The sequence below is a fragment of the Falco rusticolus genome, chromosome 3, assembly GCF_015220075.1.
Source record: "Falco rusticolus isolate bFalRus1 chromosome 3, bFalRus1.pri, whole genome shotgun sequence".
Lineage (NCBI taxonomy): Eukaryota > Metazoa > Chordata > Aves > Falconiformes > Falconidae > Falco > Falco rusticolus.
Genome location: NC_051189.1, coordinates 82,699,674 through 82,711,816, shown reverse-complemented (window position 1 = coordinate 82,711,816; position 12,143 = coordinate 82,699,674). Strand labels below are relative to the sequence as shown.

At 35.9% G+C, this 12,143-nt stretch overlaps 1 protein-coding gene across 2 annotated transcripts in view; it reads right to left on the bottom strand.

Annotated features, from left to right (window-relative positions):
- MARCHF6 (membrane associated ring-CH-type finger 6) overlaps window positions 1–12,143 on the bottom strand; it is a 51,071-nt gene that overhangs the window by 30,719 nt on the left and 8,209 nt on the right. For both annotated transcript variants that reach the window (XM_037381558.1, XM_037381559.1), the window contains exons 4-5: window positions 5,257–5,400; window positions 1,600–1,672 (exon numbers count right to left, since the gene is read on the bottom strand). In XM_037381558.1, coding sequence (XP_037237455.1) covers window positions 1,600–1,672; window positions 5,257–5,400 — 217 coding nt within the window. The remainder of the gene's footprint in view (window positions 1–1,599; window positions 1,673–5,256; window positions 5,401–12,143) is intronic.

Here is a 12,143-nt window from a genome sequence, read left to right as displayed (position 1 = left end):
TTTAAACATAAATATTCCTGCAAAACACTATCTGACTCAATATGAAGAAAAGCTTCAAGAGTCACTAGGGAAAAACAATCCTCAAGAACAGCAAAAGCAACACAATATTCACTAAGTAAATTATTTGCTACAGTAAAATTTCTGTTTAAATGGCTAGATGCATAATATCCAGTCCACTGAAACATTTTATCTGCTGAGCTACCCCAACCAGAAGAATGGAACTGCAGGGTTTGCCTTCAACTGCACTCACTGTATTTCAGTTCATCTTTTACTCCACTTATTATTTCTATACTTGAACAGTCCTAATCTATCTGAAGTCATACATAACTGTAAAGCAGTAGCAAAACAAAGTTCAGTTAATCAACTGAAACTAGGGTTTCATGCAATGCAAGAGGTACTTGAATTGGCTTAAGCAACCTTCATCCCTAACTCCAGGTACTCTCTTCACTTATTTCCACCCTTGCACTACTCCTTCACCACAGTGAATTTGCTCAGGAAACTAGCCAACTAGAATATGTTTTTTTTAAAGAGAAAGAAATATGTCACTGTAGTACTCTGCCACCCCCAAAGTATTGTCACACACACACTTTTGTCTGCACAGCACAGTGAATACCATGGGGACAGGAAGTCCAACATGAAAAAATGCTATTTTAATGGACTATGACAAAGAAATACACGTCAAACACAGCTTCACATTACATTAAAATCTGACACATATTTGAGCCTTATTTTCTCTCTAGACTGTATAAGACAGGAAGAGGTGCTCTAGGTCCAGTTGTTTCAGTTTCTTCTCAGAAAAATAAAAATAAAATCTACACTTACGGGGAGATAACAGGAAGAATACTGGTTTAATCTCAAGCAAGCATCTCTCTCCATTATTAAAAATTAAACTTAACATGACCTGATGATTCAAATCAAATAGCTCAAATGAGATGACTTAGCTGAACCACACAGGATATTAATTCAAAATCTGCTTGATGTGCAACTGATTCTATTCAAACTAAGTTTCAGTTCCTCAGGTTCAAGGTAATGAAAAAAGTAAGAACTAGCCTGACACAATTACGTTGCTATTTCCCAATTCTATAACTAACACTGATTTAGAAAACCCCAAAGACAGACAATACTCAATAGCATATGCTGACTGAAGCATTAAAATCTAAGTATCAGCTAGAAGGAATTCCGATAAAAAAAACCCATTCCTACCACACAGGAGAATCAAGATAGATAAAATTAAATTCAAAAGCAAACAGAATGTGACATTAGTATTATTAGTAATATATATATTAATATCCTACTATGTGGCATCCGATTTGAATTGTAGAAAATTAATTTTTTTAGTTAAGTGTAATTTGGCAGTTTAAGTTTTCTTGATGTCAAATACAAATCTTTATTAGTCAGGGCCCATTTCATTAAGTCAGTTTTCCACCTCCAAAGATCCTGAATAACAGAACTTCAAAGTGAAATGATTTCTACTGTCTTGCAAGACGATGAAAGATAGCAAGCATAACTGGAAGAAAGGGACACTTAAGTTCCAAAGCAACCATTTCCATGGTAATCTGATTAGAGAAGTTATTTGTATCAAACTGTTCAAGTACTTACGTTGACAGAATATCTAGTGGCAGTGTCAGTAGTGAGCTCACAGAGCCAGTAAACAAGCACTTGTAGATACGACCTGCATGAAGAAACAGAAGCATAATATAAATCCAATTTTGGTTATAGCCTCACTTGGAAGGGACCCCGCTTTTCTCCTGGAGTCCTAACTAAATTCACGACAAGGGAAAAAACATCAACTTTCAGTGAACTAACAGAAGTCAAGACCATATACAACCATATGGAACAAAGCTGTATATTTATTTTAGCTGAACGTTTTTGATAGAGTATACTTTCAAAGCCTAAGAACTGCCATACTAGGTTAGACCAAGCTTCATCTAGACCCATCTCCAACACTGGTCACACCAATGGATGACTAAGGAAAAATATGGACACAGGTTAAAGACACCTGGAGCAATACTTCCTCAGTACGTTCTTATATGCCTCACACAGAACAGCTCAGTTCCTGTGCCACAGTTTCTCAGTGCTAACTAATCCCCGATGGATTTTTTTTTTCCTCATCCCATTTTTCACTCACGTTTTGAGCCTGTATAAACTTTTGGTATTGTGGTATCTTGTATCAAGGAATCCCACCATTTCGTTATCTGTTTTAAATAATTGTTTTATGGATTAATAGTTGATGCTAGTTAATGTTACCTTTTTACCATGATTCTTCAGTCACATAAAAGCAGGTTAACAGTGTATATAGTCTACTTCAGAAAGTTAGGTTGGTATTCATAGGAGGATGACACAGATGCTCAGAACAGGATGAGGGAAGAATTAAGGCACCCATGCTCAGAAATGCAGTTCTTAAAATTCTTATTCTACCCTTTAGGCAGGCATAGGTACCCAAGTATATACTGGCACACTAGGGTTTCTGCAACCTAGAATAAATAGTTCTGTTGTTATCCCTTGGTTAAACCTGTTTGGAACTTATAGGAAGTTTATGTTTCTCTATCTCTCATGAATCAATCCATCAGAAATGCCCAAAAGGTCTGCTGTTCATGCTCACCTTTTACATATAACACAGCACTTCGAGGAAGTTAACACTTACATCCCCAGTGCAATGCACCACTCCTCCTGAAGTTTTGACATTGGGCAGAAAATAATACTACAAAATTCAAATGTCTAGAGTAAGTTAGAACACAAAAGAGACAATGGCTGTAGCTGATCTAATGAAAACGTTCAGTCTCATTGTAGTCAGTACTATTTACACATTTTATATTGAACAGTCACTGAATCAAATTTAGCATGACACTGATCCTCTGCTGCCAGTGAGTTTCAAGTTTGCTTCTGCCTCCCATCTAGCTACATGGTGGGGGAACTTCAAATGGGCAAGATACTGCTGTGAACTCTGCCAGGCTGAAAAGGTCAAAGAACACAAGCCTTATAAATTTTGATTACACAACACTGGTAGGAAAACAGTGTAACAAAACTCCTTGTGAGATTTCATGGAATGTGAAGGAGATTATTACACAAAAACCTCTAAGGAAACTTCTCTAAGCAAGCTGTTTTCCCTCGCAGATTTCACTTGCTTACTCTCATACAAGCAATAAGAGATGTACACCCAAAGGCTCTGGACTGGACCACTTGTGGACAACACTCAAGGTTAAAGACACCAGCTACTACATCCTCCTCATCTCTCTTGGATTCTTCTTGACTGGCATTTATTAACTGATTTTAGCCTTGCCTTTCTTACTCTTCATGAGTGTGTGCCGTTAGGGATCTTTGCCTCGTTGTTTTGTTTCATCCCTCTTGAGTCTGAGGCAAAATTCAGTTGTTCTGCTCTTATCTATGTAACTCCAGCCTTGTTCTTGACACCTTATCTTTATTCTGTTTATCTTTCCTCTTGATTTGAATGAAATCACATATATAGTGCTCTCTGGCAAACAGCAAATACTCCTTTTAGCCCTTCTGCTCATTCTTCTGGTGCTCACATAATGCAGTTCCATTCATACTTTGAATGGCATGTAGAACTTATCCCACAATGGGATAAGTGCATTACCAGCATGTTAACCTGGAAGACAGATTTATTCAATCATACATTTCCTTTGGTATGTTTGACTTTTTTTTTTATGCTGCATCTTCCTCTTCCAGATATAAAATATTAAGAAGAATACTTCCTTTGAAGCCAGCCACACACAATTATGTGAGCCATATGACACAAATGGGGAAGGCAGAAGATGACATTAAGTAGTATTTAAATATTGTAGAAAATTAAAGAGTACATTAAAGGCATTTAATGTAAGAAAATACCTATACAAAATCATACACACAAGACAGAACCTGACAAATTTCAAAAGCAAATGGATTTTTCAAGGTTTGTTAAGACTGAATGGATCTATCATGTTGGATATCTTCCTGTGCAAATGTTACCCTTTACAATACATTAACTTGTAAAGGAATCCATAAAGAGATACACGCGCAATGTTGGAGACAAATTAAGACAAAATTTTTAAAAAGTAACTTGTAAATAAAATTCATAAGTCAGTTATATTGGCTTAGTAAATGAGTATTAAAAAACAAAAATGACATTTGTAAAAAAAAGTTTAAAAGTCTTACATATCTAAGTTGTAAGTGGTGACCTCTGTTAACATTTCAGTATTACTGAAGAGCCAGCATCAGATTTTAAGCAACAAAACATAACTACGTTAATTAATCCACTGAATACGATTTTGCTGTCCTTCAAAAGTTTTAGTAAGAAAAATACACAACAGTTGCATTTTGACAGACAACAGTAAAAACCCAAAATTTGTCTAAAACCCCAAGGAATAAATTTGATGTATTTTTTAGTTTTAATGCAGAGCACTTTAAGTCTTTGTTTACTCCACGCCCAGAAAACCTCTTTTTCTTGCACAGGAAGGACAGGCTGCAGGAACAGAATAATTCTTCTATAGCTGATGCCAGTATTGTACTATTCTCAAACTAAGTCAGTGTCAGCTACAAATAAAAGCACAGAACATATTGAGAAATTGTCTAGGGAGATGCAGTTACTGGCTCCCTGCTCTTTTGTTCAAGGGGTATATTACTTGTAAAGATGCACTTCCAATCATTTCCTTGACTGCACACCACATTGCTTTTGCTTTTTTCCATCTTCTCTACATTTTTCACTTGTTGAAACATCAATAGCTCTTTCCATTTGTATTTGAAAAGTGAATTTCAAACTGGATGCTACAGTAATTTAAATGTGGGTTTTTTTCTGTTAAATTCCTTTACTACTAAAAGGACTTTCAGATTTTGTAAGAGGAGTTTTACTAATAAATTTATGCATGACTAAAAGAATTTCACTTTTCATACAGAAAAAAATATTGCACTTTCATTTATAAATTACAGATCAGAACAATTCCTCTATCCTAATATTGATAAACAATATCAAATAAAATCTGCAATGTAGATTTTGAAGATTATACTTTAAAAAGAGGCGTTTTATTGGAATAAGCAGTATAAAAGCCCTTTTATGCGTTTTGTCATCTCTTAACAGCTTCCTGCATTGCACTACTGGCTTAAGAGTCAAATAGCTAAAACTTTTAAGTGACAATAAGTGAAATAATGTCTTTGAATTTCTGATATTTTTTTCTAAATAAACAATAGTCTTACAAAACTTTGTTGCAGGAATTGACATATTTTTCTGCCTACAAGAGTACAATACAAAAAAGTAATACTTACATGCTGTAAGAGGTACAACTCCCAACCATGCAAAGGCCACAAGTGTATAATGAAACCAGTATCGTATTGCTGTGCCAATACTCGTAACCAGTCCAGCAAAGATGTCTTGGATTGGAAGCCGTGAAGGCATATCTGGGGAATAAACTGTGTAGAAAAGGTACTTATGAAACAGCTCTTCCTTTATATAAATGCTTCTTTAAAAGTCCTGCCAACTACAAAATGTTTGTATTTGGCAGAAGTTTACTAGACAAATAAGCATATTTTATAGATTCCCAAAATATGAACTCAAACAACAAAAAAACTTCACATGATACATTTGTTACATTGTGTACTGAGTGCAACAGGAAAATTAATAAACTCCATGCTAGTTTTTGACTTAAAGAAGTTTTCTTAATAGCTTTGTCAACTATAAAAATCTGATTATCTCAAAATAAGCTCAAGCCTACAAGAAAAAGCACATTCTAAATTCAGTAGCCCTTCCACGCTGCACTACCTTGAAGATACCCCTGTGTTATTTATAAACCTAGTTCAAGGAAAGAGCACAAGGAACAAGAACAATTAGCAATTTTGCAGATTGTCAATTTGTTTGTGCTAGGTAATTTAGATTCCACTTGCTATCCAACAGCACCAAAACAACAACAAAAATCAGCACAATGAAAGCACCACACAGACAGGAAAACTGAAGCGAACAGATTTAACTATCTAGACACATTGAAGTTTACACAGAATGACTTACTTCCAACAGATATCTATTTCATATAATGCAAGATTTCTTCTAAGGTCACTCATATTACAGAATATAATGCAGATCTCTCAGCCTGTATAGACGTTTTCATAATAGTAAATAGTAAATTTTCTTGACTTTCTGAATTCAACACCTATGTATTACACAAATGCACCCCTGCTCAAAAGCAGCAAAAAGCATTGACAGAGCTTCTTTAGAAAATATCCATCTCTGTTGGATGGTAACACACAGTGTCAATAACAGATTTAAATAACGAAGATAAACTACGGTTAGGAGTCGAAAAAGACATTGCTGCCTGGATGTTTAACAGTTACGTTGAAAACAGCAAAGCTTGAAGACTTTAACAGATTTAATTAAGAGACTACTTTTTAAAGACATCACATACTTTTAATTACATAGGGAAACTAAATATTTACAAGAACTACTAGAGAAAAGTTCTCCTTCCCTCTAACAGGCAATCCTTTGACTTCAGTCTGAGAAATACTACTTCATGCAATCATCTGCATCCCCTCTTTACTCTAATGAACACCCCTACTACCTCTACCTTAGCTCCTAATCATCCTTTTACCAATCTCAGAAAAGAAGCCTCTACAGGAGAAAAAAAACCAACTTATTTTCTCTCCAAGGACATTTCCTTAAGTTTCTGTATTGTAAAAAGAAGGGAAGAACACAGAAAGCCAGTATCAACATGCAGAAGTAGTCAAAGAATACAGACAGTCTGGTGCATTTCAACAACATGCAGATTATCTTTGACACAAAGTAACAACAGAACAGTTACAGTAAGACAAATAGTAACTGGTTTTAAATTTCAAAGGTTCTCACTTGTCAGGTATTTGGCAAGGAACTGGAATTCGTAAAAAAAAGGACTCAAAATAAAATACTAGCTGCCAATAAAACACTAGTTGTGAGAACACTGAGCCCTAAACTGAAAGCAGGACACAAACATATTTTGACACTGCCTACCAATTTACAATTTTCTTATTACAGAAAGAGATCTAGTATATAATTTGGTAGTGACATAGAAAATGCCAACTAAATATTTACTAACCATCTCTCATCTGACACTGAAAAAACATTCCGGAAAATTACCAGAGGAAGCAAGCAGACCTTTGTTAAGGGTACTAAAAGAATACCTAACTAGATTATATTTGTTACGCATTTGTGGTATCACTCAGGCAAAAGCAAACTCAACAGGTACTTCGAGGCTTATGTTTTTCATTTTCAAAAAATATATCATGATCAACACTTTGGAACTGCAACAGAGGCTACAAGGAAAACATTAACTTTGCATTAATGATTTATCTTTGTTAGGGGAATGTTGCGAGAGTTTAGCTTTTAAAAAATGAATCTTTCAGGAGTTACTGAACACTCACACAGGGAATTGTAAAAAAGAATGCCCATACTAACTCAGTAAAGCTGAAGTGGTTATAAATATTAGCACCATTACATACTTTTCTAAAGGCTTTAGGATGACAACTGAGCATTCAAATAAATGCACAATGTGGCTACTACTCAGAGACAACAAGCTACATCCCCCAAATTTTAACAATTTGGTGATTTTTGGATCATTTCAGGAGCTGGGGGGGAAGCAGGTCTAGGAGGGAAGATTGGTGTTTTTCTCCTGCTTTACCACACCTCAAAAAATATACAGCTTCTATTACTAGAAGCTTTATACCATGATGATATGATAAAGTCTATGTCTTACAACATTTGGGTGGGTGAAATGCAAAAATTCCTAGCACAACAGGAACCCCTGGTGTGGAAGCACACTGCAGCACTGAAGCTTGCTGCCAGTGATTTTCATGGCTAATCGCCCCCACTTGTGTCTGTCATCTACTGCCATTTTCTCTCCACATTCCACCCCCTTTTATCCACCCACCACCACCACCACTGTGAGGCCTGAGACTTTGACCCCTGCCACCGTACACATCCTCTTCATTCCCTTTTCCAGTTGGCCTTCTTCATTCTTCCTCCACCCGTTAATTCCCATCCCAGTAATCTTTCCTAACTCAGTTTGAGAAACTGATTTCCTGCATTATTTACCACAGTTGCTCCAAATAAACATCTCCACTAGAGGCCAGTTAAAGCAACACTTTTTTCCTATTACAGCACAAAATTCATACAGACCTTGACTGAGCTTAACTAGGTTTTCACAGCTTGAAGTTCAACTTCTTTGAGCTGTCCAGGCATGGGAAAACTACTAGAAAGCTTTTTGGATACTCAGGTCACACCTGTGCAGCGTAACTGCTGTTTTACTTGTGGATACTGGATTTGCAGGGGGGTGGTGGGGGGTGGGGTTTTGTAAGCCTAACATTTTCAGGAACAAAAATATTAATTTTATTTCTCCAAAGCAGACAACTCAGAGCAAAAATCTATTATACTGACACAAAAATAAGGTAGGAAAAACACAAGGCTGTCTTTTGACATTTTCCTTCTCCCAGAAAAAATAAGGAAGAAAGCAGACAATAATGATCAGTAGTTTTTAGGGAAACATTTTGTTAATAGATTTCAGCTGCCAAAAAAATCTAGAACAGGAAAGTGGGAAAAAAGTTCCCAATGCTCTAGCTTACCAAAGTGATACCTTTAAATTTATTACAGGAAGCTTTCTCATCATTCCCATTTCTTCAGAGGCTATTTAGTACAAACATCACACAACTGTACTTTGACAAACACAATGGGACAATCTGCTGAACCTGAATGCTGTTATTCCCACCAAACTCACAAAGAAATAAAACAAACTAACACCTTCAATTTAACCTCTCTTTCCCAAACTTTTCAAAGTACCAAAATTTAATCCAAATGAAAACTATATTGCCAACACAATTTCTCTTGCAAGGAGACAAGATATTAGTCATGACATGAGCTGTACAGAAAGGGGCTGTTATCAGAGCAGTATCTAAGCAGTAACAGGGCCTTTTTGAATACCTGTATGTTCCATTATGATAAAGTAAGATGTAATGATAATTATAAATATTAGCAAAACTGGATAGTTTCAGACTTCACTTTTGTTGCTGGTATTAAAAAAAGAAAAAAGAAGCAACATCATCAGAAGTACTGGCACTCTCTGTAGTTCTAAATGCCAGCTGCACAACAGAAAAAATGACCAAGACAGAGAGAAGACCAGGCTCTTCCTAATCTTGAAATTCTTTTCCTCCTTTCCAGTCCCACACTGGCAGGAGAATCCCATCACAAACCCACATCCACAATGAATCATCAGCATGTACAACTGGTCCCAAAGCAACAGTCCAAGACTTTCCCTGCCTCCTAAGGGCTTACTCCCAATGAATGGGAACAGGTTGTGCAGGTTTAAATATGTTTATCTCCCCCATTTATGACTATTTCCACCACAAGGTAAAGAGTGGATACTTTCTGAAGCATGCGCAAACATCTGCAGAAAAGTCAGATATATGTGATCATTATGAACTAGTATAAAATACAACAGAAAGCAATCCATAGGTTTCATGTTACTGTAGTAGTATTCAGTAGTATTTTGAAAACGCAAATCTTCCCCCTGGAAGAGAATAAAAATTCTAAGTGCATTTTCCCAGTGTATGTTACACCTACAGATTTCATGACTCTCACGGGTCCCTTCCTATAATGCATCACCTTTCTTTTCACTTAGGGAAGCAGAGCTGCAGAAAGACGTTAAAAAAAGCAACAGCGTTCTGACATATGCTGTATCAAACAAACCCTACCACTATTTATTATGAAGGCTCAAATTTTTCTACTAGTCTTCCCCCTCAGCTGTCACAATGCAACCATATCCTATTTCATTTCTCACTCTTTCCCCATCCAAGTCAGCCTCTTTATTTGCCCATAACCTAAATCTGTGTATGTCTAGTATGGAAGCAAGCAAAATGTCTTTCTTTCATCAGGTAAAACTGTCATTTAGCTTCCTTCACAGAATCTCCGCACTTACAGTCCTCTTACCCATAGATTTTCTATTTACTATTACATTTGCAAGCCATTTATAAGTATGTCAATCATCCTTGTGCACTTATGAAATAAGACTATAACACTCGTAAGTAAAAACCATGTGGTTTATAACTAATGGGTCAAAGCACGGGTTTGGTAACACAGGAGTTGTGAGTTATTTAGGTTGGACTATATGATCTTCAAAAGATCCTTCCAACCCAAACCATTCTGTGTTTATGTTTCATACTCTCGAGACACACACAGACTTTGCTCCATACTGCTAAGGTAAAAGGAGAAAAATGCCATCCCTTCTCATGCAAAAAAGGGTCTAATCCCTTCTCAAAAAAAAGGGTCTAATAAAACATACGAAATGACACTCATATGTCTCTCAGTTGTGTGTTTACTCTGCAACCTGGAGCTGGCAGCAGACATGTTGAATTCTGTGCCTGCATGCAGTATTTTACTTCAGAAGTTTATGTTTTTCCAAACCTGACTTTTTCAAAATGCCTGAACTATGAACTACTGTTAAAATCTGTCAAAATGAACAAGTAAAAAAAAATAGCTCATTATATCCTTCAACAAAAATCTTAATTACTTTGAATGATGAGCCCAATAAAACAGGTCACTCATTTTAGTATAATTACACAGCTTCTTATAATTTTGTACAAAATTAAAGATCCAAAAGTTTGGAACTTAAATGTTACTACAAGCAAACTATAATTACTAAGCAATGGTTCTTGCACAAGTTACTTAAATATGAATATATAGTTTAGTATTTTAAAATTATGTGATACTCATTTTCCTTTGCCTTAAAAAAAATAATCTATGAACCATGAACTCTTTCACATTAAGATAGATATGCTAGTCACATTGAGAAGTTTTTAGGCCAATGAAAAAAATACCAAGGCTTGTGCATTAATTTAAACAAAAATAAGTATTTAATATGAAGAATCTTAGTGTGCTATAGGATAGCTTAGGAGCTCAATCAATGCAAATTCAAGGGAACAAATAGTTCCTGTTCCAACAAACTTTCCTATCAACAGTTACACATGAACAAAGGTGGCAAACACCAAGAAACAGGAAGAACAGTAACAAACCACGATTGTAACAAGACAAACAGTGAGGTCCAAATGCATGCAAGCCTTGAATTAGTATCTTTGCATGCATAAATCAAAAGCTTATTTCAGACTATAATAATTTATAAAACAAGGAACAGCCTACTGAAATGGCTTCCTTCCATTTCACAATCTTTGTGTTAACTAATCTTGTGACATTGTATCAAACACCAGCAATGCGGCTGCTTAGGAAGCAGAAGAATGAACCCATCCCAATCTCCAGCCAAAGACCATGCTAGTCTACTTCCATATTTGTATTTTTGAAAATATTTGTTATTGTTACCTTCTACGGAAAAGAAAAATTTTGAAAACTATCTTCTCTCGGGAAATACAGCCTCACTTTCTTTCATGATTCAGTGCTTATAGATGTTTAGTGTAACATCAAGAAAAGTGCATGCCAGCACATGACAAAGAAAAGCAGACGTGGGGGGACAAAAAGAACACAGTAGCTGCTCTTTAAAAACTTGAAAAGAAAACAAGTAAAAAATGAACAAGCACCACGACAGAAAAGTCCAAAGCTACTTTTAATAGCTGTATTAATTCATAACTTGAAGAACTGCAGAAAAGCAATGGTCTTTACAACATAAAATTTAGCTTCAAAGCATGCATTTGAAAAACATTTGCCTACACGACTAAACACTTCTAGAGAACGATGCTGTTACTCAATAGAAAAATTACTTCCTTTGTACTCCTGCCAAGATGCAAGCTGAACCTTCTACTTTCTTCCTTCCAAACCATGAGTAACTTAGTGGGTCAGGTGCTAAAGAAGTCACAAGATGTTACAGAACTTAAAGAATACATGCACTAGGAATATTTTATGAATACTCCATATGCAAAAAATTATACTAGTAAAGAAGCATTTTTGACAGAATGACAGCAACAGCTTTAATAAGCAAGCCAAGCTAAAAGAGGAGTTGCTGGTATTACTGAACTATTATTCTCAACTTAGTGACTGTCCACTGAAGCCCCGATACTAATTATGTACATGCGTTTATTCCACCACATCCCATAGTGAATTAACTTATCTGAGAGTGCTTGTAACTTGGCATGGTTATAGGACAGATCCAACTTTGTTTTGGATGACTGTTATATACATCAATCCCATCTCTGCC